This window comes from Numenius arquata, chromosome W (assembly GCF_964106895.1).
Source record: "Numenius arquata chromosome W, bNumArq3.hap1.1, whole genome shotgun sequence".
Classification (NCBI taxonomy): domain Eukaryota; kingdom Metazoa; phylum Chordata; class Aves; order Charadriiformes; family Scolopacidae; genus Numenius; species Numenius arquata.
In genome coordinates, this window is record NC_133615.1 from 5640960 (window position 1) to 5664799 (window position 23840).

The 23840-nt window shown below is 45.1% G+C and overlaps 1 protein-coding gene and 1 pseudogene across 1 annotated transcript; both read right to left on the reverse strand.

The window, feature by feature from the left end:
• Positions 1 to 16377, reverse strand: part of LOC141476632 (haloacid dehalogenase-like hydrolase domain-containing protein 2) — a 39654-nt pseudogene extending 23277 nt beyond the window's left edge.
• A 2432-nt stretch (positions 16378 to 18809) lies between these two features.
• On the reverse strand, positions 18810 to 23611 carry LOC141476633 (immediate early response 3-interacting protein 1). Its single transcript, XM_074165414.1, has 3 exons — positions 23453 to 23611; positions 22009 to 22110; positions 18810 to 20296 (listed from the first exon to the last, which is right to left on the reverse strand). The coding sequence occupies exons 1-3, from the start codon at positions 23541 to 23543 to the stop codon at positions 20241 to 20243; spliced, it is 249 nt and encodes an 82-aa protein (XP_074021515.1). The 5' UTR covers positions 23544 to 23611; the 3' UTR covers positions 18810 to 20240.
• Positions 23612 to 23840: the final 229 nt, after the last annotated feature.

Genomic DNA, 23840 nt, shown 5'->3' on the forward strand with positions numbered 1-23840 from the left:
CTGTCTCCAACTAATAAATTTGCAAACTAAGATAAGGGAGGATTTAGAGGAAGATGAATTAGGCGAAGGGGAGAAATTATTTGTGGATGGTTCCTCACGAGTGGTTGAAGGACAACGGAAATCGGGATATGCTATTGTGGACGGGTATACCTTTCAGATAAAAGAGTCAGGACCATTAAATAAAGCTTGGTCCGCACAAGCGTGTGAGTTATATGCTATGATGAGAGCATTAAAACTTTTAGAAAATAAAATTGGAACCATTTATACAGATTCAAAGTATGCCTTTGGGGTGGTGCATACCTTTGGAAAAATTTGGGAAGAGAGGGGCTTAATTAACACCCAGGGAAAGGGATTAGTCCATGAAAAACTAATCCAAGAAGTTTTAAAGGCCTTAAGAGGTCCACTAAAGATAGCCATAGTCCATGTAAAAGGACATCAGAAGGGACTAACCCATACAGTAAGAGGAAACAATCTAGCCGACGCAGAGGCAAAACGGGCTGCCTTGTTAATGGTTCAGACCTTGGGAGAGGAACCTGAAAGGCTAAAAATAGAGAAGACTTTCACTCTCCAAGAATTGGATAAGCTAAAACAAATTGGAGCAAAAAGAGATGGTGATAAATGGCTGCTACCAGATGGTAGGGAAATTCTTCCAAAGGGATTAGCCAGAGGAATACTAAATAAATTACACCATAAAACCCATTGGGGAATTCAGGCTTTAGTGGATCAGTTTGAAACAAAATATGCCTGCATCGGAATATACGGATTAACCAAAAGGATCTTAGAGGGATGTTTAACCTGTCACAAAGTGAATAAACGACAACTTAGGGAGAAGGTTCAAGGGGGTCGTGAACTGGCTAAAAGGCCCTTTGAGAAAATACAAGTGGATTTTACTGAATTACCGAAGGTTGGGAGATATCAGTATTTATTAGTCTTGGTTGATCACCTTACGCACTTTGTAGAAGCCTTCCCAGTGATAAGGGCTACTGCAAAGACAGTTATTAAAATCCTCTTGGAAGAAATTATTCCGAGGTATGGAACTATTGTGGTAATTGACTCAGACCGAGGCCCACATTTTACATCCAAAATAATTAAAGAAACAACTGAATTGTTCGGTACAAAATGGGAATACCATACTCCCTGGCACCCACAAAGTTCCGGGAAAGTAGAAAGAATGAATGGGGAAATAAAGAAACACCTAACCAAACTTATGAGACAAAAATGAATTGGACTAAATGTCTACCGCTGGCCTTGCTTTACATTAGAACTCAACCTAGGACAGATACTGGTATATCCCCCTTTGAAATGTTGTATGGGATGCCTTATGACTTTGGATTATTAGTAGAGCACCCAAAGGTCGAGGATAAAATTTTAACAGAATATATTTTAGAACTTACAAGAAGGAGACAGGAACTAAGAAAGAAGGGTTTGGTAGTACAAAGACCTCCCTTGGACATTTCCATACACCAAATCCAGCCTGGAGACCAGATATTAATCAAAACCTGGAAAGAAACCTCCCTAACACCCCGTTGGGAAGGACCCTTTGTTGTTTTACTTACCACAGATACGGCTGTACGGACAGCAGAAAAAGGATGGACTCATGCCAGCAGAACTACGGGACCTATCTTCCCAGAAAGGTGGACCGTAACGTCAGAACCAGGAGACCTCCGAATGAAGATAAGGAAAAACGAGACCGGTAAATGAACCACTCCAGAAGGGAAGCAAGAAATAGTTTACATCAATGGTTCCAAATACCACCTGGAAATACCCTACGAAAAGTATATTTTGCACCTTGGAGTGAGGAGAGAATACCTGACCAAACGGGGGGGGCTGGATTATACAAACTGACAGGAACTCCTCAGGTTTTTCCTTTTTGCTGTGAGATGGAGACAGAAATACCTGAATCGCCCAGTATAGGAGATCTCCGTAGAATACCCTGCGTGAAACACCCCACTTCCGGACATTTATGTTGGGTTGTTTGCCGATGTTTAAATTGCGATAAAGAATGGTCCTGTGTTTCATTTAAGAGACAACCTTATTGTATGAAATGTCACAATAATTTGACACATACCAGGGAACAACGGGCTCAAGCAGAGATTCGTAAATTATTTTGTGGGTGGGAATTGTCAATACCCGAGCTTTGGGAAATATATGAAACAGACTGGTATAGAGTTTTAAGACAGTGTGTTATAAGATTTGCCTGGAAACGGGCACAACAACCAAACAGGTGGAAATATATTTGAGAGGTAACTAACTCTTTAGACCTTGGAAATTATTGACAGGATAACAGCAAAATCCCCCTGAAGACTACCTGCTGCTGCCGAGAAGATATTAATATCCCATTGCTCTCCGCAAAAGAGTAGACGAGGAAGGCAGAGAGGTACTGAACAGTGGGGGAAATGAAAGCTGGTATTCTATTAATGGTATTAATTACCACGACTTTAGAAAATGAACATCAACCCTTCAATTGGACCTTAGGTCGATGGGAAGATTCAATAGAAGTTCGGTATAATGTGACAGCCGGACCCCCAGAATTCCAAGTTAAATTGGAAGAATTAGTCTTTTATGAACTAGACCCACCCGGTCGACAAGAAAGAGCAATAAAACCTTTTTATCTCTGCCCCAGTTCGAATCCAGGGAAAAGCTATTGCAATTTCCCTAATCACTATTACTGTGCATATTGGGGATGTGAAACCATAGCTTCAAACTGGGATGTAGCCAGTAAAGATAGATTTTTAAATATAATATGGGGGCCCAGAGGATGCAACCCGCCAGCTTCTAGCTGGGATGGACACATAGAGGGCTCCCATCTTGGCAACTGTAAGCATGTTATATTAGAAATCCTGCAGCCTAATGACCATGGATGGTTATTTGGACGAACCTGGGGAATGCGATATTGGGAATCTGGAACTGATAGAGGAGGACTAATATTCATTCAAAAACGGGAAGTTAAAATACCACAAGCAGTAGGGCCCAATCGAGTCATCACAAAGCCAAAGGGAGGAAACTCCACAGCCTCGGTCACCCCAGGGACATACCTAACCTCTACAAATAAAGTGGAGAAAATACCCAAAGATGATGAACCCTTATGGGCTGTAATGAAGGCAGCCTATCAAGCTCTAAATGCAACAAATCCAAATTTTACCACTTCCTGTTGGTTATGTTATGATGCAAAACCCCCTTTTTATGAAGGGATAGCTGTGCCATCTCCCTTTAATACCTCTGCCGAGGAGAATCCCTCCAGATGTAATTGGAAAGAACGGAAAGCAGGGATTACTCTCCAACAGGTCAGAGGGAGCGGTTGGTGTATAGGAAAGGTGACGAATGGGGAAAGAGCTCTATGTACTAACCAAACTCAAAACTTTACATCTGATATTAAATGGATTCTGCCTAGTCCTGGGGCATGGTGGGTTTGTTCCATAACCGGATTAACACCTTGTTTGTCCACTGCTGTTCTCAAGAAAAATGCCTCAGAATTTTGTGTACAAGTTACTGTGGTACCTAGAATCCTCTTACATGGGGAAGAAACTATGTATTTACATTGGAGCAATTCAGGACATAAAATCAACAAAAGAGAGCCAATATCTGCAATTACTATAGCTACTCTACTTGGTTTAGGGGTCGCCGGGACCGCCACTGGCATAACCTCCTTGGTACAACAACAACAGAGTCTAACATCTCTAAGAGCTGCAGTAGACGAAGATTTGGCCCGAATAGAAAAATCTGTTTCCTATTTAGAGAAATCATTGACCTCATTGTCAGAAGTAGTTTTACAGAATCGAAGAGGATTGGACCTTGTGTTCATGCAAAACGGAGGATTATGCGCTGCCCTAGGTGAAGAATGTTGCTTTTATGCTGACCATACAGGGGTAGTAAGAGATTCGTTAGCTAAGCTGAGAGAAGGATTAGAGAAAAGAAAACGGGAACGAGAGGCTCAGTCCTCCTGGTATGAATCTTGGTTTAATCCGTCACCATGGCTGACTACCTTAATTTCTACTTTGGCGGGACCCCTCATAATGTTACTATTGGCTCTGACTTTTGGACCCTGTGTCATTAATAAACTTGTAACCTTTTTTAAAAGGCAGGTTAGAAAAAGTGCAGCTAATGGTGATGAAGCAATCAGAACTGGAAATGAAAATTATACCGAACGAAAATCCTGAATTAGATGCCGCTTGTGAGGTATTGTCTAGGTTTGATCAGCAAATCACTTATAAATAAAAGAAGGGGGGATTGTAATAAGTAACTAAGGGTAATTTGCTGATCAAACAGGTTAAGCAAGAGGAACGAACCCATTGTAGCAGTCTTGAGAACTTCCTATTTAACCAGAAGATACACGTCCACAATGTTATCTGGCAACACCAAACATGGGAACACCCTGTTTGACAAGAAAGGCTTAACCACAATGTCATCAGAATGTGTTACCTTGAGCGAATGTTAAACCGTTAATGTCTTGCTAACGTGTGCCATTGTACCAATCAACCCTGAAAAGAATAGATTGTATAAGCTGATTCTGTGACGATATCTTATTGAAATTGCCCCAAGCAAGAAGCCCCTCGGAAGAAGCTGAGGGGCGTACCGAAGATGTTGCAATCGACCTCTGTGAAGATAAAAGGAGTCGTTTAGCTTGCCTGAATTTGCGAGTCTTTGGTGGAGCTGCGACTCCCCGGCCGCCCAGCGCTGCTTTTGCTTTCCTACCTTAATAAATATTTAATAAATCTATTTCGGACTCGATTTGTCTTAAAATTCAACTATAACAGTAGTTTTATAGTTTATAGCAGCTTTGGTAGTATAGGGTCAATGTAATCATTAGGATGTAACGTGTAATCATTATCTGATATATTAACACAAGCATTATTCTGTATATTAAACAAAAAAAGGGGGAGATGTGGGTGAACAGGATTGTGGAAGAAGCAAGGCCAGAGAAAGGAATAGAAGCAGCAGAAACACTGGCAGGGGACGACCCACCAACAGCGCCTAACGACCCTACTGATTGAGGGGAATTCCGCCTGTCTGGCAGTTGGGGCGTGTGTTGCCTGGCAGTTGGGGGTTGCAGGGGCGTGTTGTCTGGGAAAGGAGATATTTGGTACTATATAAGCTGCATGTTTGTTGTAATAAATGATTCTGGTTGCACCACCGACCGGGGTCCGTGCCTTCATACGCTACACATGGCTGTGCACTTCTGCACATACCATTGCATCCTCGCTCATGTACAGTCACAGATAAATTTTATCTTATTTACTCCTTAATCAATACACAAAACAAAGAGGTTTAGAAATCATAGAATCATAGAATTGCTTAGGTTGGAAGGGACCTTTCAGATCATCAAGTCCAACCATCAACCTAACACTGACAAAAGCCACCACTAAACCATGTCCCTCAGCACCACGTCTGCCCATCTTTTAAATACCTCTAGGGATGGTGAATCCACCACTTCCCTGGGCAGCCCATTCCAATGCTTAATAACCCTTTTGGCGAAGTAATTTTTCCTAATATTCATCCTAAACCTCCCCTGGCACAACCTGAGGCCGTTTCCTCTTGTCCTATCACCTGTGACTTGGGAGAAGAGATGGACACCCCCCTCGCTACAACCTCCTTTCAGGGAGTTGTAGAGAGCAATAAGGTCTCCCCTCAGCCTCCTTTTCTCCAGGCTGAATAACCTTAGTTCCCTCAGCTGCTCCTCACAAGACTTGTGCTCCAGACCCCTCACCAGCTCCGTTGCCCTTCTCTGGACATGCTCCAGCCCCTCAATGTCTTTCTTGTAGTGGGGGGCCCAAAACTGGACACAGTACTCAAGGTGAAGCCTCACCAGTGCCAAGTACAGGGAGACAATCACTGCCCCAGTCCTGCTGGCCACACCATTGCTGATACAGTTCAGGATGCTGTTGGCCGCCTTGGCCACCTGGTCACACTGCTGGCTCATATTCAGCCAGCTGTCGACCAGCACCCCCAGGTCCATTTCTGCCAGGCAGCTCCAGCCACTCCTCCCCAAGCCTGTAGCATTCATGGGGTTGCAACAGACAAGACCAAATCTGATCCATAGTTCACGCAGCCCAGCATATTGTGCTGCCCACTCCTGAATGCAAGATGCTTCAGAAGATATTGCTAGATATCCAGCATTAGGTGGATAAGGAATAATCTGCCCTAAATTACAGGTTGGATCGATGGGCTGAGAGCAATGGGATGAGGTTCAACAAGGCGAAGTGCCGGGTCCTCCACTTGGGTCACAACAACCCCAGGCAGCGCTACAGGCTTGGGGCAAAGTGGCTGGAGAGCTGCCTGGCAGAAAAGGACCTGGGGGTGTTGGTGGACAGCTGGTTGAACATGAGCCAGCAGCATGCCCAGGTGGCCAAGAAGGCCAACAGCATCCTGGCCTGTATCAGGAACAGCGTGGTGAGTAGGACTCGGGAGGTGATCGTCCCCCTGTACTCGGCACTGGTGAGGCCTCACCTCGAGTACTGCATCCAGTTTTGGGCCCCCTACCACAAAAAAGACATTGAGGTGCTAGAGCGGGTCCAGAGAAGAGCAACAAGGCTGGTGAGGGGTCTGGAGCACAAGTCTTATGAGGAGAGGCTGAGGGAACTAGGGTTATTCAGCCTGGAGAAAAGGAGGCTGAGGGGAGACCTTATTGTTCTATACAACTACCTGAAAGGAGGGTGTAGAGAGGCGGGGGTCAGTCTCTTCTCCCAAGTCACGGGCGACAGGACTAGAGGAAACGGCCTCAAGTTGCGCCAGGGGAGGTTCAGGCTGGATATTAGGAAAAATTTTTTCACTGAAAGGGTTATCAGACATTGGAATGGGCTGCCCAGGGAGGTGGTTGAGGCACCATCCCTGGAAGTGTTCAAAAGACAGGTTGACGTGGTGCTGGGAGACATGGTTTAGTGATGGTGTTGCATTTTGTTGTTTTGTGGGTGTTTATTTTTGTCAGGTTGATGGTTGGACAAGATGATCTTGAAGGTCCCTTCCAACCTAGAAGATTCTGTGATTCTGTGATTCTGTAAATACTGGATTTCCTTCCCAATAATATTTTGGCTCTGAAGGCTGAGGTTTGAACATAGAAGCCATCTCCCGACTACTTCTCAAAATCCTTGGGTTTGTGTACTTCCTCTTGAAGCATTGCATGCTCTAGTGGCTGAGATTGTTGGTTTGTGTCTGTTTGTGGGTGGGGTGGTGTGTGGTTGTGGGCGTTTGTTGTGGTTTGGTTTTGGTGTTTGGTGTTCTGGGATTTTTTGGGGTTTTTTTTTTTGTTTTGGTGTGGGGTTTTTTGTGTGTTTTTTTTTTTTTTGTTGGTTGGACTTGATCTCAAAGGTCCCATCCAACCAAAAATATTCTGTGATATTCTGTGATAACTTTTTCACCTCAATGTCAACAGTGACTGTACTTTTATAGTTAATCTACAGACTGAAAGCCAGGAAAATCAGGGCTGGACTGCCTGAAGTTCATGGTTAAGGCCCCAAATACACCAAGGTTGGTGGCTCTCTCTCAGACACGGAAGAATCATAGAATCATAGAATGGTTAGAGTTGGAAGGGACCTTAAAGATCATCGAGTTCCAACCCCCCTGCCATGGGCAGGGACACCTCCACTAGACCAGGTTGCTCAAAGCCCCGTCCAGCCTGGCCTTAAACACTTCCAGGGATGGGGCATCCACAAGAAGACACGCTATATAACTGTGACATTGCTACCACCTTCTTTTCACTGCACGAGAAGGATTTCCTCACCTGTGTAGAGGTACAGAGCCCAGCACAAAGACAGCCACCACTCCGAAAGCCACGAGGAGAAAGCAAGCCACTAACTGAAACGCTGTGTTCATCATCTCATAGTGAAAGTGCTCAGGAGCCAGTCCTACCACCACTGCATTGGGGTCATTGGTGACTATCCCTGGAAAAGCAAAACATGACTCTGAGCGAACAGAATTTTATTCATACTTAGCAGTACCCAGTCAATGAGTGCAATGAATCACTTTACAGCAAAAAATGAGCATTTTCTGACACAGACACATCACATAGACTAGCTTTATGCCTTTTAGAAATGAGGAAAACATCTGTGGAAAAGGTGTTGATCTATCTGCTGTCCTTCGCAATGAACACAACTCTGCAGCTGGATAGTCTTAACAGCAAGTGTTGAACAGTGATTCTCTCGCTGAAATGCACAAATCACTTCTTTAACTTTTTGTTAACTGAGAATCTCATTCTACATATATTCATCTGCTTTGTAAGACAGTAAAGCAGGAAGACTAGTGAATTCCATCCAGTTTTTCTATTTCCTCTACTCACAGAAAACTCCACTTAGGGTATAAAGCCTGACTGTAGTTCTACATATCACAGAATCACAGAATGGTAGGGGTTGGAAGGGACCTCTGGAGATGATCTAGTCCAACCCCCTGCCAGAGCAGGGTCACCCAGAGCAGGTTGGACAGGAACACATCCAGGCAGGGTTTGAATATCTCCAGAGAAGAAGACTCCACACCCTCTCTGGGCAGCCTCTTCCCTTGCTCTGGCACCCTCAAAGGAAAGAAGTTTTTCCTCATGTTGAGATGGAACTTCCTGTGTTCCACCTTGTGCCCATTGCCCCTTGTCCTGTCACCAGGCACCAGTGAGAAGAGTCTGGCCCCATCCTCTTGCCACCCACCCTTTAGGTATTGATAAGCATTGATGAGGTCCCCTCTCAGTCTTCTCTTCTCCAGGCTGAACAGACCCAGGTCTCTCAGTCTCTCTATCAGCCTGGTTATGATGGCAAAGATGGTATCGCAGTGTGACCTAGACGGTGTTACACTAGATTAGTTTGGGTTCTTCTGGAAGGTCTTTTTTTTAATGTGGATTAGTCCCCTTGAGAACAGCTTGGACCCCCTTTGTCCTGCACTGCTCTGGAGGAGCACGACTGTTTTTACATGGCAGTGTCATCTCTGAACAGAACCAGTGATGGAAGTGGAGTAGCATCTACAGGAGAAACGTGAGTAACAGAGAGTTTTATTTATGACAGGTTAAATTATCAGCTGCATCCTGCACTTGCTGGGGTTTTTGTTCTGCCTCCACGCCTTTACTGGGACAACTAGAGCTCCTGGGTCTCCAGAGAGTGTCATCACAGCCTGCTGGCTGATGTCTCCTGCTGTGTGTCCTTCAATTAGCTCAGACAGCAAAATGTACACTCAGAGATGCCACATGGATTTGTGACACCACCCAAAAGCATCTGGGACCTTTAACCAAGAATGGATTACGTTCATCCATCTGTGACCAACTTTATGGAGAAATCAGCCAAGAATAGTTCAACAGTGGCCATTAACAGGAATTTAAAGCATTCTCCATTGTACTTAAATGTTTCAAGAGCAGCACCGAGAGAATATGAGCCAAACCACTTGTAGCAAAAAGAAACTAAACAATCCGTTCCAGACCCAAGCAATCCAGATAATGCCACCGATGTACTCCACCAATATCTCTATTTTTGCCATCTTTTATAAAATTAGCATCAGCTACTGTAAAACTGATGGAAAGATCCCAAATACATGGAGATTAAACTGATTTAAATACCTTCAGTGAAATAGCTGCCCTCTCTGCTGTTTCTGACCCAAGAAAGCCTCCCAGAGAACACAAATACAGAGTATTGCTAGGGACGTATTTCTCTGGATACGATGTTAGGTAGAACAGATCATCAGGTTTCATTGCTCTCGGAGCCCACAGAGGCTTTTCTCCCAAGCGCTTATCTTTCAGAAGATTACTGACTAGACTATGGCACTAAAATTTAACAGGAAATTTCTAGCTCCCACCAAGATCAGAACCTATTTAAATTACGCAGCCATAAGGATTTCAGTTCGTAAGGCAGGGAGCTGTGGGAAGCCATCCACATTTTTTGCTGCCTTGACTTTAAACAAAAGACTGAATATACAAGACACGGTTTTCAACTCTGTTGTTTCAAGAGTAGTGGAGATACCCACGTTTTTAAAATACTCAAAGTGGTTAAGTCAAGGACTAACTGTCCCAGCTTCAGGCACCTACCAGATATATCCAAGTCAGAATATATAATAGAATCATAGAATGGTTTGGGTTGGAAGGGACCTTAAAGATCATCCAGTTCCAACCACCTGCCATGGGCAGGGATACCTCCCACTAGAATAGGTTGCTCAAAGCCCCATCCAGCCTGGCCTTGAACACCTCCAGGGATGGGGCAGCCACAGCTTCTCTGGGCAACCTGGGCCAGTGTCTCACCACCCTCACAGGAAAGAATTTCTTCCTAATATCTCATCTAAATCTCCCCTCTTTCAACTTAAAACCGTTCCCCCTCGTCTTATGGCTCTACTCCCTGATCAAGAGTCCCTCCCCAGCTTTCCTGGAGCCCCTTTAGGGACTGGAAGGGTCTCTAAGGTCTCCCCGGAGCCTTCTCTTCTCCAGGCTGAACACCCCCAACTCTCTCAGTCTGTCTTCACAGCAGAGGGGCTCCAGCCCTCGGAGCATCTTCATGGCCCTCCTCTGGCTCCACTCCAGCAGGTCCATGTCCTTCTGATGTTGGTGGCCCCAGAGCTGGAGGAGGCACTGCAGGGGGGTGTCCCCAGAGCGGAGCAGAGGGGCAGAATCTCCTCCCTCTCCCTGCTGGCCACGCTGCTGGGGGTGCAGCCCAGGATGCAGGGGGCTTTCTGGGCTGCCAGCGCATGTTGCCAGCCCATGTTGAGCTTCTCGTCCACCAACACCCCCAAGTCCTTTTCCTCAGGGCTGCTCTCAGAGCATCTCCTCCTCCTCTCATTGAGGGAGGGAAATGGGAACATCTGAAAGTAAAGCAAGTTTTAACCAGGTCTTTAGAGATGTCAATCCAGAGAAGTCAGGGTGATGAACCTTCTGTCATCAATTAAGGTATCGAAATACATGGGGTGAGACCTAGATGTTCAATACAAAATAAGTGACAATAATTACCTGGAAATTTTACATTTGATAGTAATCTATTAAGAGAGAAATAGTCTCCTGCATGTGCCTACACACTGGCTTTTCAGCTCTTTACAAGTGAAACCTCTGTGCAATAGCTGGGGGAAACCTGATTTCCAACAAATTGACACATCCTTGCTGTAAGACAAATCAGCACTGGTAGGTGCAATAAATGTCCAGTGATCTAGTGGTAAGTATTACTTTTTTTTTATTTTTACACTGGAAATTAGCAAAAAGTATCAAGTTTTACCCGAATTCCTGACCATTTGAAGGCTTTGGCTGCCATTTCCACTACTCCTCAAGAAGCTATGACTTCAGACTGTTTAATGTTAATTTAAAAAGAAGAAAGGACCCTTATGACTCTGGAGAGTTCCACATTTCAGGCTTCACCATGGCTAGTGACATATATGATTGTCATTCCACAAAATGGAGAGCATTACGTTTCCTTAGTTGTTTGGTAACTTCCACCTCACCCGTGAAATCAGGCAGGGCCTTATCGTCCACCAGGAGGAGAGGCCACACCTGCTTTTGTTCCAGAAGATTTCTGGTTGCCGTCAGTGACGTGAAGATCTCGTTTTCTGTTATGTCAAATCCCAGCTTCATCAGTCTCTCCAGCAGGTCCCTCTTGCACTCCTTCGTTGTGTTCATCACAAATCGAATGGTAACCAGAGCGCGGCGCAGCCTGATGGATGAAGAGCAAAGGCAAATCGGCCACAGCATCCCTCTACTTACACATTTGCACATCTCTTTGGGACTGAAAAAAGACTGTTTGTCTAGAGCATCCTGAACCAAAATAAATAAACACAAGAACCTTGTTGCTAAATTAATACATTTAACTCCACATGCCGAGTGATATTCACAGCAGCTGTGGTTTGTTCAGAGATGCAGGATGCTCAAGGAGCCTGTGTCACCTGTGTGGTGATTTTATGTCAGCTTTTGCAGCCACTTCTCCCTTTACTGAGGAACACAAATATCACATAAACCCACATTATTGCCCTACACTGACAGTACATGCTACCAAACAATCAAATAATTTAAAGTGACAATTTCAACAGCATTCCCTTTAATTATTCCCCCACCATCACTTTCTCTCTTTGTTGCTATAGAAACAAACACTGGTATCACGACTGCATGGAGAACATCAGAATAAAGTTGGTCAACACTGGAGACTTGCTTGCACCTGCCACTTCTTTCTTTAATTTTGTCAGATACACTGACCCTTCACAAGTATGAGCTGGTAAAAAAGTCCCCTGGTTGCTAATAAAATAAATTTTTATTTTCCTATGGACCTCAATACTGAGAAGTAACACTAAAAATGGAATCTATCAGTTTGTTCCCTAAGCAAGCTGTAAGCCAATCATTTCAGCTTCTCTGTAGGAAGGACACTGACATGGATTAGCAGAAAAGAGCATGAGAAAATACTTTTTTTCAAACCTTTAAGATCTGGCTGTCCTTTGCAGTAAAATGACACCTCCTCTCCGTATCTGTGACAGCAGGGTTGAAGCTGACAAACAGCACCAGGCTCTCTCTGCACCTTATCTCTTCTCTAACCCTCTCCCTTGCCAAAGCCAGTACAGAAGACGAAGGAGAAGACAAACGTGAATCGGTGGCTTTAGAAAACAGTTTGTCTTCTGATTCTACAGAAGCCATTTCTTCTGTCCAGTCTACAGCCTGGAGGCTTGGAGGTGAGAAACAGATGGGACAGATACCAAGCACTTCTCAACAATATCACCACTTTTTTATATATATATGGATTTTCAAGAACGCTGACTCTCACCTGGCACAAGTTCTCCCCACAGCACGAAACACCAAGCAGACAAGGTCCAGTGAATGAAAGGGTAATGAACGAGTACCCAACACTTTAGCAGTTTTTACTTCCTTGCAATTTTACATCTTTAGGAGATAATTATTTCCACAGAATTATTTGTGAAATGCAGAGTTTCCTAATCCCTCTGTGAACTTTTCCTCTGAGCAACAGTCTAGCTTTATAAAAATCTAAGCAGCCAATACAACTCCAGTAAAAACTTCTCATCCTTAATTCAACCCTATTCCTCTCCCCTGATTAATTCTTACTGTCCCAGCATCTTAAGGTGTCCTCCCTCACTCACCGTGGCAGTATATATCACTTTGTGTTTTTCTCCATCCATTGCAAGATGTCTTCTCCAGGAAAACAGTGCCATAACACAGCACAAAGATCCCTGGGGTTGCATATCCTATTTTGCCACTAACTCGGCCAGATTAAGTCATTTTACTATGCCTTGGTTTCCTTAGGCACCCTTTCATCAGAAGAGAAAGAGATACTTAAATGTCCTGTTTATTAACGTGTTGAAATTCCTACAAAGGATGGGCTGTATTATCAAGTGTTTCTCAAACTGAAAAATGACCAAGGTTTTTTACCTAGCAGAAATAAACTTTAAAAATAATAAAGCAAAGCCTTGGCTGAAAGACCAAATGAAATGAGAACTCTGCAAAGGATGCTTTGCTCACTAGGCCAAGTTATTCTCTCTGTTATTCCACTAATAACTAAGGGCTCAGACAATCAGGTTCTTGTAGTTAAACGAAGCACTGAGGAACAGCTCAGCTGAAGTGACTGTGGTGTAGATGGGGTAATTCAGGTTAATTTAACTACTTTCCACTTTAGCTAAGGCTGTAGTCCCATATGAATTAGCAGAAACACTCTGAATATTGTCTTTTTCTACCTAAAAAAGACCTGGAGAGCAACTTAGGAAAGCTGTGGGGGCTCAGGTGATACATGGCAACTTTTCAATATTTGGTGATTTCTCTTGGTATTAATACAGCCATAAATAAAAGCAGAATTTGGCCGTGTATTTGCTTATCTACGACAGCGTAAAAAGTCAGAAGCTTCAGGCCCGTTTACTTAAAAAAAGGTCTTTGTGCAAACAGCGCTGACGTAACCTATCAGAGGAAATTGAAAAAAGGTAGCTTGCCTTTTAAGAGCTTCCTGCATGCCTGGCACAGTTGAGTCTTCAATGTGAAGTGTGCCGCTGAGATTCACCAAGACAGCTTTCAGCGCATGCCGAGCTGCCATCCTTCCTTCCCCAGGGAAAAGGCAAATAAATGAAACGACAAAAAACTGGTTAGCAGACAATGGATAATAAAAATAAAGAACTCAGTTAAGCGCCTCATTTGTGCCAAGCCCAGTATTACTCAGAACATTACTCGCAGTATTAAATGGGCCCCTTTAGACAGAGAAATAAAAGGCAGTGTTTAAAAAAAATACATAATTGATGAGGTGGTATTTTCCCAGACTCTATATATGGAAATCAGGTGCTATTTGTTTTTAAGTGCCTTTATTTGTGCACATCAAAAAATTCTCTAAACAACTAAGACTGTTGGGAAGAGGATCATTGGGTCTGGTATTGCTGGTTCAAGGCCTCAGCCAGCACATTTTGGCAAGTCCCATAGACACCAATGGCACTGTTCAAGTAAAAAATAAATACAATACTACTAAGCGATGATACAGTGCTCTGACTATAAAGCTCAAAATGCTCTGCAGAAGTGGATATTATTAATTTTATTTTTGTAAGTGAGATCTACGGTGATCCAGCCCACAATTCAGGGGCCCTAACTCTCAGGATATTCAGTGGTTGATTGCCTGTGTGCCAGCATGGATTTAACCTGGAAGCTCTCAGGGCTCAAGGATGTTCAGCTCCCCAAAGGGTTAGTCCCTCCTCTTGCAAAGGGGACAGTCAAGCAGTTTTTCTACAGTGAGCTTGTGTGTCACACAAGCAGGTACAGGACACTCAGCCCAAAACAGAAGCCAGCATTCAAAGGCACCAGGGAAGAAAACAGCGAGGTTACACGCAAGTCATCTGGCTAAAAAGCTGTTCAGAAACTAGTACTTCTCCTTATGGGTGCGGCAAGCACTGTATTTTGCTCCACAAGCAAGTTTGCTGAGCTATTTCTTAGCAAATGTCCAACACAGAAGCTTCTCTCCTGTTTCCTAGACAATAACGACTATCTGATCTGTCATCACGATTTTATGTGGAGCCCTTTTGGTTACAGACAGAATATGTAACATGTATGTACTTTTTAAAAAACACGTAGAGTAGTCAACACCATGATTAGAACTTGCCTTAATAAATTTAATTTTCTATCAGGACAGTTTTATCTTTGCAGATAGTTTTGTCAATGATCAAGATCACGTGAACGTGATGTCTCAGGTACAAGACATGCAGAAAACTTTGAGATTCCACTTTTGTTATTCCTGCTGGTTCCCTGCAATAAGGGAAAATAAATAAAAATGCTTATTTTATGGCATGCCTGTTGCTACACAGGCCAAATGTCTATGATACAAAGCCGATAACAGGACTCCTAAGGGAGCTTCATCAATTGCATGGGAAAAGAGGGCACCAGGTTTCTAAGGCATCTTCTCTGAGTAAAATACTTAGTGCAGACAAAGTGCCTGAACAGAATGAAATTTGCATGACTCCATGACAAAAAAAAAACTCTCTTCCCTCAGGCACTTCAACTCCTGCACAAGGAATTTTGAGTGCTGAGAGAGATTAAAAAAAGAGGACTGAAGAAGGTGCTATTATATAAATTCGCTAGCTAAAGACACATGACTGCAGAGCAACTGCATCGTGCCAGCATGAATAGCACAGCTGAGGATGGGGAAAGAATACCCTAGGTTAGCAGAAATGGGATTTTTTTTTTTTTAATTATTCCTCTTTTACCCTAGATCTCCATTAATTCTCCTATTCACAGTCAATTTATTTGGGCAGTACAGAGGTTATTTGCAGAGCCAGCTTTCAGCACAGCCTAATTTTAACTATAAAGCTCATGGCCCAACAAGAAAGTCCTAAAAAAAACCTTCAGTCCCTCAGTTTTCACAATGGCAGGCCAACACATCAGGGGAACCTCACTTTTGTGCTGGCATTACAGCTACAGCAATGGGATGAAGCCATACATGATAATTCAGGCAGCTCAGGACATGAGGGACCATCTGGTTCAACACCCACCTGGCCCTTGGTGGTCTGAGGGGCCGATGTGCCATACAGGGATACAACAAGGTGCTCACAACCGATGGGGAAAGAGGCCTTGGCCTTTTGGAGGGCTTTCCCTCAGACAAGGGCACAAGCCGAGCAGCAAAGCCAGAGCCCCTGGAGCCACCGGCGAGGCCCAAGAGAGAGCAGCACCAGCCTGTACTGAGGGGAGCAGGGCTCCAGGGCCGCCCAGAGAGCCCACACGGCCTCCCCTGCGGGGCTGCCATTTCCCCCTGAGGAGCAGCAAGTACCTCCCTCCTCGTCGGGGAGCCCCGGGGCTAGTCCCCTCCCTTCGCCATGATAGGAAGGGCATAAGGAGACATCTACACACACCCCCAACCAAGGAGATGGTACCGCCTCTTTCCGCCAGTTTACAATGGGCAGGTGGGCCGGTCCATTCCCTGGCGGGGGAGCCCCCGAGCTCGCCAAGCTCCCCTTTCCCTTGAGGCGGATGGTTCCGCCCACCCGTTCGCGACGGGGGCGGTGGGCGGGCCCACTCGGACGAGAGGGGAGAGCAGCGCGACGGCGCCCCCCCCACCCCCGAGACTGACCTGCCTCCAGTCGGCCCCGCCAGGGCCCTCACGGAGCCGGAGCTGCCCGGCCGAGCGCCAGGGCCCACCTCAACGCCGGCACGGCAGCCACAGCGGCGGGACGGCGGCGGCGCTAGGCCCTCAGGGACCGGTGCGACGGGCTGGGCTGCGGGCGACAGGCATTGCGGCGGGCAGCCCGCGGGGGCCAAGGAGTGGCGGAGGGCGCGCGGCGCCTCAGCGCGAAGGTCGGGAACCGCCATGAACCCCAGGCGGCTCCGGCAGGATGAGGGAGGGAAAGTATGGCGGGGAACAGCCGCCTCACGCCGCAGCCGCCCTGGGCACCCCGTCTGAAGCCGCCCAGCGAGGTGTATGTGGAGATTTTGAAGATCAGATGGAATTGTTAAGGACTGTGCTTTGCCCGGGACGGTAGCAAAGCCCAGTCAGCAGAGACCCCTCTCTAGCTGTGGTGGCAATGGAGCATGCTCTGCTCGTCTCCAGGAGAAGCGACCTAAAGAAAACATAGGTAGCTGCAATTGGATTTTAAGCGATTGCAGTTAGGATTTTGTAAGAAACGGGGGCACATCAATAAATTAATAGAATCATAGAATGGTTAGGGTTGGAAGGGACCTTAAAGAACATCAAGTTCCAACCCCCCTGCCATGGGCAGGGACACCTCCCACTAGACCAGGTTGCCCAAAGCCCCATCCAGCCTGGCCTTGAACACCTCCAGGGATGGGGCAGCCACAGCTTCTCTGGGCAACCTGTTCCAGGGTCTCACCACCCTCACAGGAAAGAATTTCTTCCCAATATCTCATCTAAATCTCCCCTCTTCCAGCTTGAAGCCATAACATAAATTGGTATGACATACATTCATAGTTTTATAGTGTGAAGGTACGTCAAAAAATCCAAGGTATATAAGAGAGTACAATTCCAAATTCATAACATTGCAACCTAAGGTGAGATGTCAAGGATAATTAAGGTGAGTTGGAGATTCACTTACTTGCGTACAATCCCATTACCTTCCTACTTTTCCCTTCGCCTGTCCCTACGCCCTTCAAAACAAAACCTTTAACAGTACAGGTACACAGAGTTGATCCCTTATTCCTATCTGTATTTATACTAAAGACTCAGTGAAGTGCCACACAGGCTCCATTTTGCCCACACAGCCAGCCACAACTGGTACCACCACACTGCAATCCACTGCCGTGAAAGCATCTTCTGTTTGCAAATCCTTACTAGAACCAATTATTCTACACTGGAAAGTCTTAGTCCTCATGCTGATCTGTAAAATGTGCTGGTTATTGTCATTTCTGTGCCAGGTATGAGTGATGATGCTCTTCATGGTTTGAAGTGACCGCTGGATCACACACGGAGCTCTCTGCCAGTTGGAAACTTTCCTGCACATTCCCAAGCCCCTGCCAGGTTTGAGGTGCTTTCACCTTGTTTGAACTTATTCACAGCAGAACTACTCAAAGCCACGCAAGGAGGCAGTGATAGTGCATTTTTTCCCTGGCTTTTTCTCTGCGCTCCTTTCTCTGCCTGTCTGCCATTTACCCTTTTGCCCTCATCCCTGCTCATTACCTGGGAGACCTGAATTTTCAGCTGCTGCCCCACTTTGAATCGCTATTTTGCATCTGCCAGGTAAAACACGTCCCAGTTTTGCCTCAAATGCTGCACAGAACCGCTGCTCCTTTTTACTGCACTTGCCTAATTGATTTTGAAGTGATCTCCCCACGTGCTGCATGCCATGCATCGAAACTTCAGCCTTTTGGAAAGGTCAGGAAGGTGGGGAAAATCACTCTTCGCCTGTTTTTAAAGCTGCTGCTTGTAATCTTTAGTACTGCCTTTTATTTAAGTAAGAACTAGTGTTTTAACAGTCATTACAGATAATATGCTTTGTGCTTCAAACCATTCAGTACTCTGAGGCAATGGAAACATTGACCACTGCTTTTTTGTAAAATTTTGGCAAAAATACAAGGTCTGCACACCTTCCATGTTTTGTCTGTTCCATGTACATACTGTCCAGTTTCCATGAAAGATATATGAAAATAACTGATCCAGACTGTGCCCTCATCACCTCTGAATTACACAAAGATTATTATAATGAAATACTTTATAATAGGTCCACCTACTCTAGAATTTAAAGCCTCGCATGATCGTATTCTGCCTCTGGCCAACGTTACCATGGTTCATTAGGTTTGGTACATAAACCAAAAACACAGCTTCATCACAAAAAGATGATAAAAGTACCACAGGGAAGAGAAAAAAGTATTCTATGTAAGAACAGTAACTCTGGTATCTGGAGCAGGATGAAGCTGTTTTGAGATACTCCCACTGTACACGGATATAGAGCAAGTTATGAGAGTGCTTAACTTAGAAATTCAGAATTTATTTACAAGTTTTCACTTTAAAAAAAGGAAACGAGATAACTCTCTTCCTGGATATACTCTACTCTGCAAAACACTGCAATCGAAGATGATTAAATTCATTTACACGTTTTACAGATTTATCTTTGTATACAACAGCATATGCTTGAGTCATCAAGACATTGGAAGAAGAGAGGATAAACTAAGCTGTTTTAAAATAATGAAACTGCCAGGTTTCCCTTGGCCTCCCCCTCTTTAAAACTAAGCTACAACACTTTGGCAGACGAACAGACTTAAATACTTCTAACTTTTCTAAAAAGGTACATGAGAATCAGCCTTCTTCAATCCAGACTTGCTACACAACATCGGACCTAACCCAGCGGCCTTAACTGGGGCAAGATCTGTACCAAAGCAATTAGCAATCGTCTCTGCAACAGAACTGCAAGGTCATACCCATAGTTAAATTAACAACTTACTGAAATTGAAACTAAGGAAGATGGAGGGTGGGGGAAGAAGGAGTAATAGAAGAGGCTGCAAATTCGCTGTTTTTGTAACAAAAAATTGCATTTGAAAAGGGCATGGTGTTCCCCTCCCACATTTCCCCAAAAAACTCAGAATACAAATGGTTCCCCCGCTTCCAACACACTAATCCACCATGCAGAAGTTTAACACACATTTTAAAAAGTATAATAACTTTTGACAGAACAGTAACAAATGCTAATTGCTAATTATCACCTGCTAGTCTAAATTAACACAGAGTTGCCCAGCTTTAGGTACAGCTTTTTAAAGATTTTTGCATAGCAATTGCACCTATTTTCAACCTACTTCACCATCAGCACCAAACATTCTTGGATTTGAAAAGTCTTATCGAACAACAAGAGAAAAATCCTGTTCTAAATCAAACCGGGAAAGTTTGACTTCTGAAGTTAAGTGAATCAGGATTTTACCCAGCAAATTTTGTCTCCCTCAGTATCACAACTGAACTTCAATAATTTATATCATGTTTTCAGAGCCCAATTCATATTAAATAGTACTGTGTAGTCATAAAAAAAAAACCCCACTGTTGTTGTTCTTAATTTAAAAATTAATTGCAAAGTGTACTGAAGGAAATTCATCCCTGAATAATGAGACATTTAAAAACCGCGTCCTATCGACCATCATCGCAACATGTTCCGATGCATGCTCGGAACAGTCAACACAAATCACAGGTGGCAACAGAACTTGTCAGAGTCCGATATATTTGCAGCTTCGTCACATTGATCCCCGTATCTTGTTTAATGAAACTGGAAATAGGATAAATAGAAAGAGTGTCTTTATTATTTTAAGTCGAACGTCAAACTGACAGCTAAATCGTGCTGGATCCCAGAAAACTCAGAGCGGTGGTGATTAGCAACTTGCTTCTTTGGGTGTCCAAAATGATTTTCACCAGGTATCTTCAACCAAATAACAGGAGGAGAACGATTGTAATGGAGTTCACCGCTATTAATGGCACTGTAGAAAGAAAAAAAATAAAGAGCGAGCAATTGTGAACGTTTTCTTCTGCACATCACAACGTGACAGAACTTGTTATCTTGGGAAACTACCTTTTAAGGAGTAAAATCAGTCAAAATTTTAAAAATACACTGAATTTTTTTACGCATGAATCAGGATTAGTGGAAGGAGCCAGGATCAAAGTCTAGGATACTAAAAATTAGGAAGCAACAGCATAAATATTTGTATATGGCTCATTGTGTTACAACTTTGAGCCAAACAATCCTTCCTCCAAATGAAACCAAACCATCTCAGAGTCAGTTTCTATCCTTGGCTTTGCTGCAATTTAGAAGAAATGTATCAGTTTTTACTCTGTGGTGAGCAAGACAGGTAAGATCTGTTAATTCCTGTTTGTCATCATCTATGAAAGAAATTTTTGGTGTGCTTTATAGTAAAAAAAAAAAAAAAACCAACCTGTAAATAGCTTACAAATTAAGAGTCTATTTTTTTTTTTCCCCACCATCCTTTAAGCCACATAAGCCTGGCTTACTTTTAGGAATCCCAGGAATTACATTTCCCTCTCCAGGTATTTCACATAAAATTGCAATTAGATAATTGCAGGCTCTGATTGATCACCAAACTTCCCTCCAAGCTCCAAGGAAAGACAAGACGCAGCAGCGGCACCGCAAGCCAGAGTCAAAGAATGTTTTACACCTCATCAAACTGAGGGCACCTTAGCTGGGACCTGTGGCCTCCTCTGCAGAGCCCACACATGGAGGAAAGAACCCAAAGGAAGGAGAGATTGGAAACGACGAGCAGAAATTTTGCCTGTGCGAACCTCGTGAAGTTCAACCAGGCCAAGTGCAAGGTCCTGCACCTGGATCAAGGCAATCCCAAGCACAAATCCAGGCTGGGCAGAGAATGGATGGAGAGCAGCCCTGAGGAGGACTTGGGGGTGTTGTTGAATGAGAAGCTCAGCATGAGCTGGCAATATGCACTGGCAGCCCAGAAAGCCCCCTGCATCCTGGGCTGCATCCCCAGCAGCGTGGCCAGAAGGGCGAAGGGGGGGGGATTCTGCCCCTCTGCTCCACTCTGGGGACACCCCCCTGCAGTGCTGCCTCCAGCTCTGGGGCCACCAACAGCAGAAGGACACGGACCTGTTGGAGCAGGTCTAGAGGAGGCCATGGAGATGCTCCAATGGGTGGAGCCCTTCTGCTGTGAGGACAGGCTGAGAGAGTTGGGGGTGTTCAGCCTGGAGAAGAGAAGGCTCCGGGGAGACCTTAGAGACCCTTTCATGCCCCTAAAGGGTCTCTGGGAAAGCTGGGGAGGGACTCTTGATCAGGGAGTGGAGCCATAAGACGAGGGGGAATGGTTTTAAACTGAAAGAGGGGAGATTTAGATGAGATATTAGGAAGAAATTATTTCCTGTGAGGGTGGTGAGGCACTGGAACAGGTTGCCCAGAGAAGCTGTGGCTGCCCCATCCCTGGAGGGGTTCAAGGCCAGGCTGGATGGGGCTTTGAGCAGCCTGGTCTAGTGGGAGGTGTCCCTGCCCAGGGCAGGGGGTTGAAACTGGATGGTCTTTAAGGTCCCTTCCAACCCAAACCATTCTGTGGTTCTATGAAATAGCAGCTCTTTGGTAAAATAAATGAGGCAAAATACCAATGTAACTTCATTAAAGCACAGAAACAAAACTTTACAGACAAATTGTTTAAAGAAAAGATGGTCACCTTACCTCTCATTACAGTTCGTACGGATCGAATGAGGTTTGTTAGCTGTGCTTTAATTCCTGGTTCCTCTCCAAATCCTCCAATCCCTTGATCGCTTCCCCAGCCCACTGTGTCACAGAAAACCAACCAAATGTGTGAGAAAAAAACCCCCAAAACTATACCATAAATGCTCTCAGCAATATTAATGAGTGATCTACCTTGAATATGTTTATTGCTAACATTAGAAAAACAAACTACAATTTGCTTTATTTCAAGATCTGGTTTTAAAACAATATACTGAAGACTTTTAAACCTTATTAACAAACACAACAATAATAATAGATCCATGTTTCCGTAAAGCAAACCCTTTACTTTTAAATACGCTACTGTTCCCAGCATGCCAGAGAAATAAATGAGTTCATTTGGGCTTCAAAAAAACATGCACCAACATAAAACCAAACAAGCTACAATCTGTTCTTAGTCCTTTCCCAGAAGATAAACCAGCAGTAGGGGAGTCCTCTCCCTCACCGGCTGCTCTTCCCACTCGGATGAGCTCGGAGTTATTCCCAAGTCATCTGGGACCAACAAGTGGCTCGACCCATCTGTCCCCACCTCCGCCTTCTCCTCAAGCTGCTGCTCAGGAAAGCAAGAAAATACCCCAAACCCACCCTGAGCAGATCCCTCTCGCTGAATCCTACAGCAGAACAAGAAAACGTGATCACTATCTGCGCTCCGGCCAAAAATCCCAGCTCAGCCTGACTTGGAGAAGTCAGGATTCTCCAGATGGGTAAACTGGGAAACCTTGAATCATCGAGGTTTTTTTCTGTGTTTTGCAGATCTTTGCGTCAGTGGCTTTTCTGTGTTTTGCAGGGTTTTGTCATCTTTTGAAGGATGAGAATGTCCAACTTTGGGGATCTTCGGTACGGTGGAATTGCGAGTGTGAAGGTGCAAAGACCCAGAAGCACCATCATCCCACCCAAAAAAAAAAAAAGGCATGAGGAGATGAAAGAACCCACCTCACACTATTACACCATAAATCATGGAATAGTTTGGGTGGGGAGGAACATGCACAAATGGAGACGAAACAGTAAAAAAAATAAATAAAGGAAATTATGGAAAAAAAAAAAAAAAAGAGACAAAACAATGGCAAGAGTAACATGAACCACACCGACAGAAGGTCCAACCTCAAGCCCGAATCCCCAGAGCGACTCCTAGCAGGGCAACACCCGGTAAGGGAAGGCGGCGGGAGAGAACCGCCGAGCCCGGTGGGCCGGGAGCGGCCTCTGAGGCATCTGCCAGCCCCCCCTGTGCCCACCGAGAGCCGGCCAGTACCTCCCGGTGCGGTTCTCCTCTCAGGAGGTCGCGCCGGGCCGTGTATGGGGAAGCGGGGGGAGGACGCGGCGCCGCGGCCGGGCCTAGACCCGGTTTTCCCCGCCTCCCCTGCCGGTCGGTCAGTGGGTCGCGACTCACCGTGTCGGAGGAATCGTTCCTCATGCAGCACGGCGACGGCATTAACGACGAGGAGCGCAGCCTGCAGCAGGGAATAGAGGGTGAACGCCATGGCCCCGCCGCCATGCGCTGCCAGGGCGGGAACCAGCGACCGAGCGGGACGTGGCGGGGCAGGGCGGGACCGGCAAGGGGGCGGGATTTGAGAAGGGGACGGGGCAATGGGCTCCGCCCCGCCCCTTCCCAAACCCCGCCCCCCGGCTCGTATCCCGAAATCACTGTGCTTCGGTGGTTTTTAGACTCATTCGCCGCGATAGAAATGATAAGTTCGGGCTTAACGTGGACTGGAGGGACCCGAGCTCGATTCTTTGCCCTGCCACAGCCTTCTGATACGAGCTGGGTAAATTACTCA

Coding starts and splice junctions, on each gene's coding strand:
- LOC141476633 (XM_074165414.1), bottom strand. CDS start 23,543: ATGGCGTTCACCCTCTATTCCCTGCTGCAGGCTGCGCTCCTCGTCGTT. Junction 22,111..23,452: donor GGAACGATTCCTCCGACACG/GTGAGTCGCGAC, acceptor TCTGTGACACAG/TGGGCTGGGGAAGCGATCAA. Junction 20,297..22,008: donor CGTACGAACTGTAATGAGAG/GTAAGGTGACCA, acceptor TTCTTTCTACAG/TGCCATTAATAGCGGTGAAC.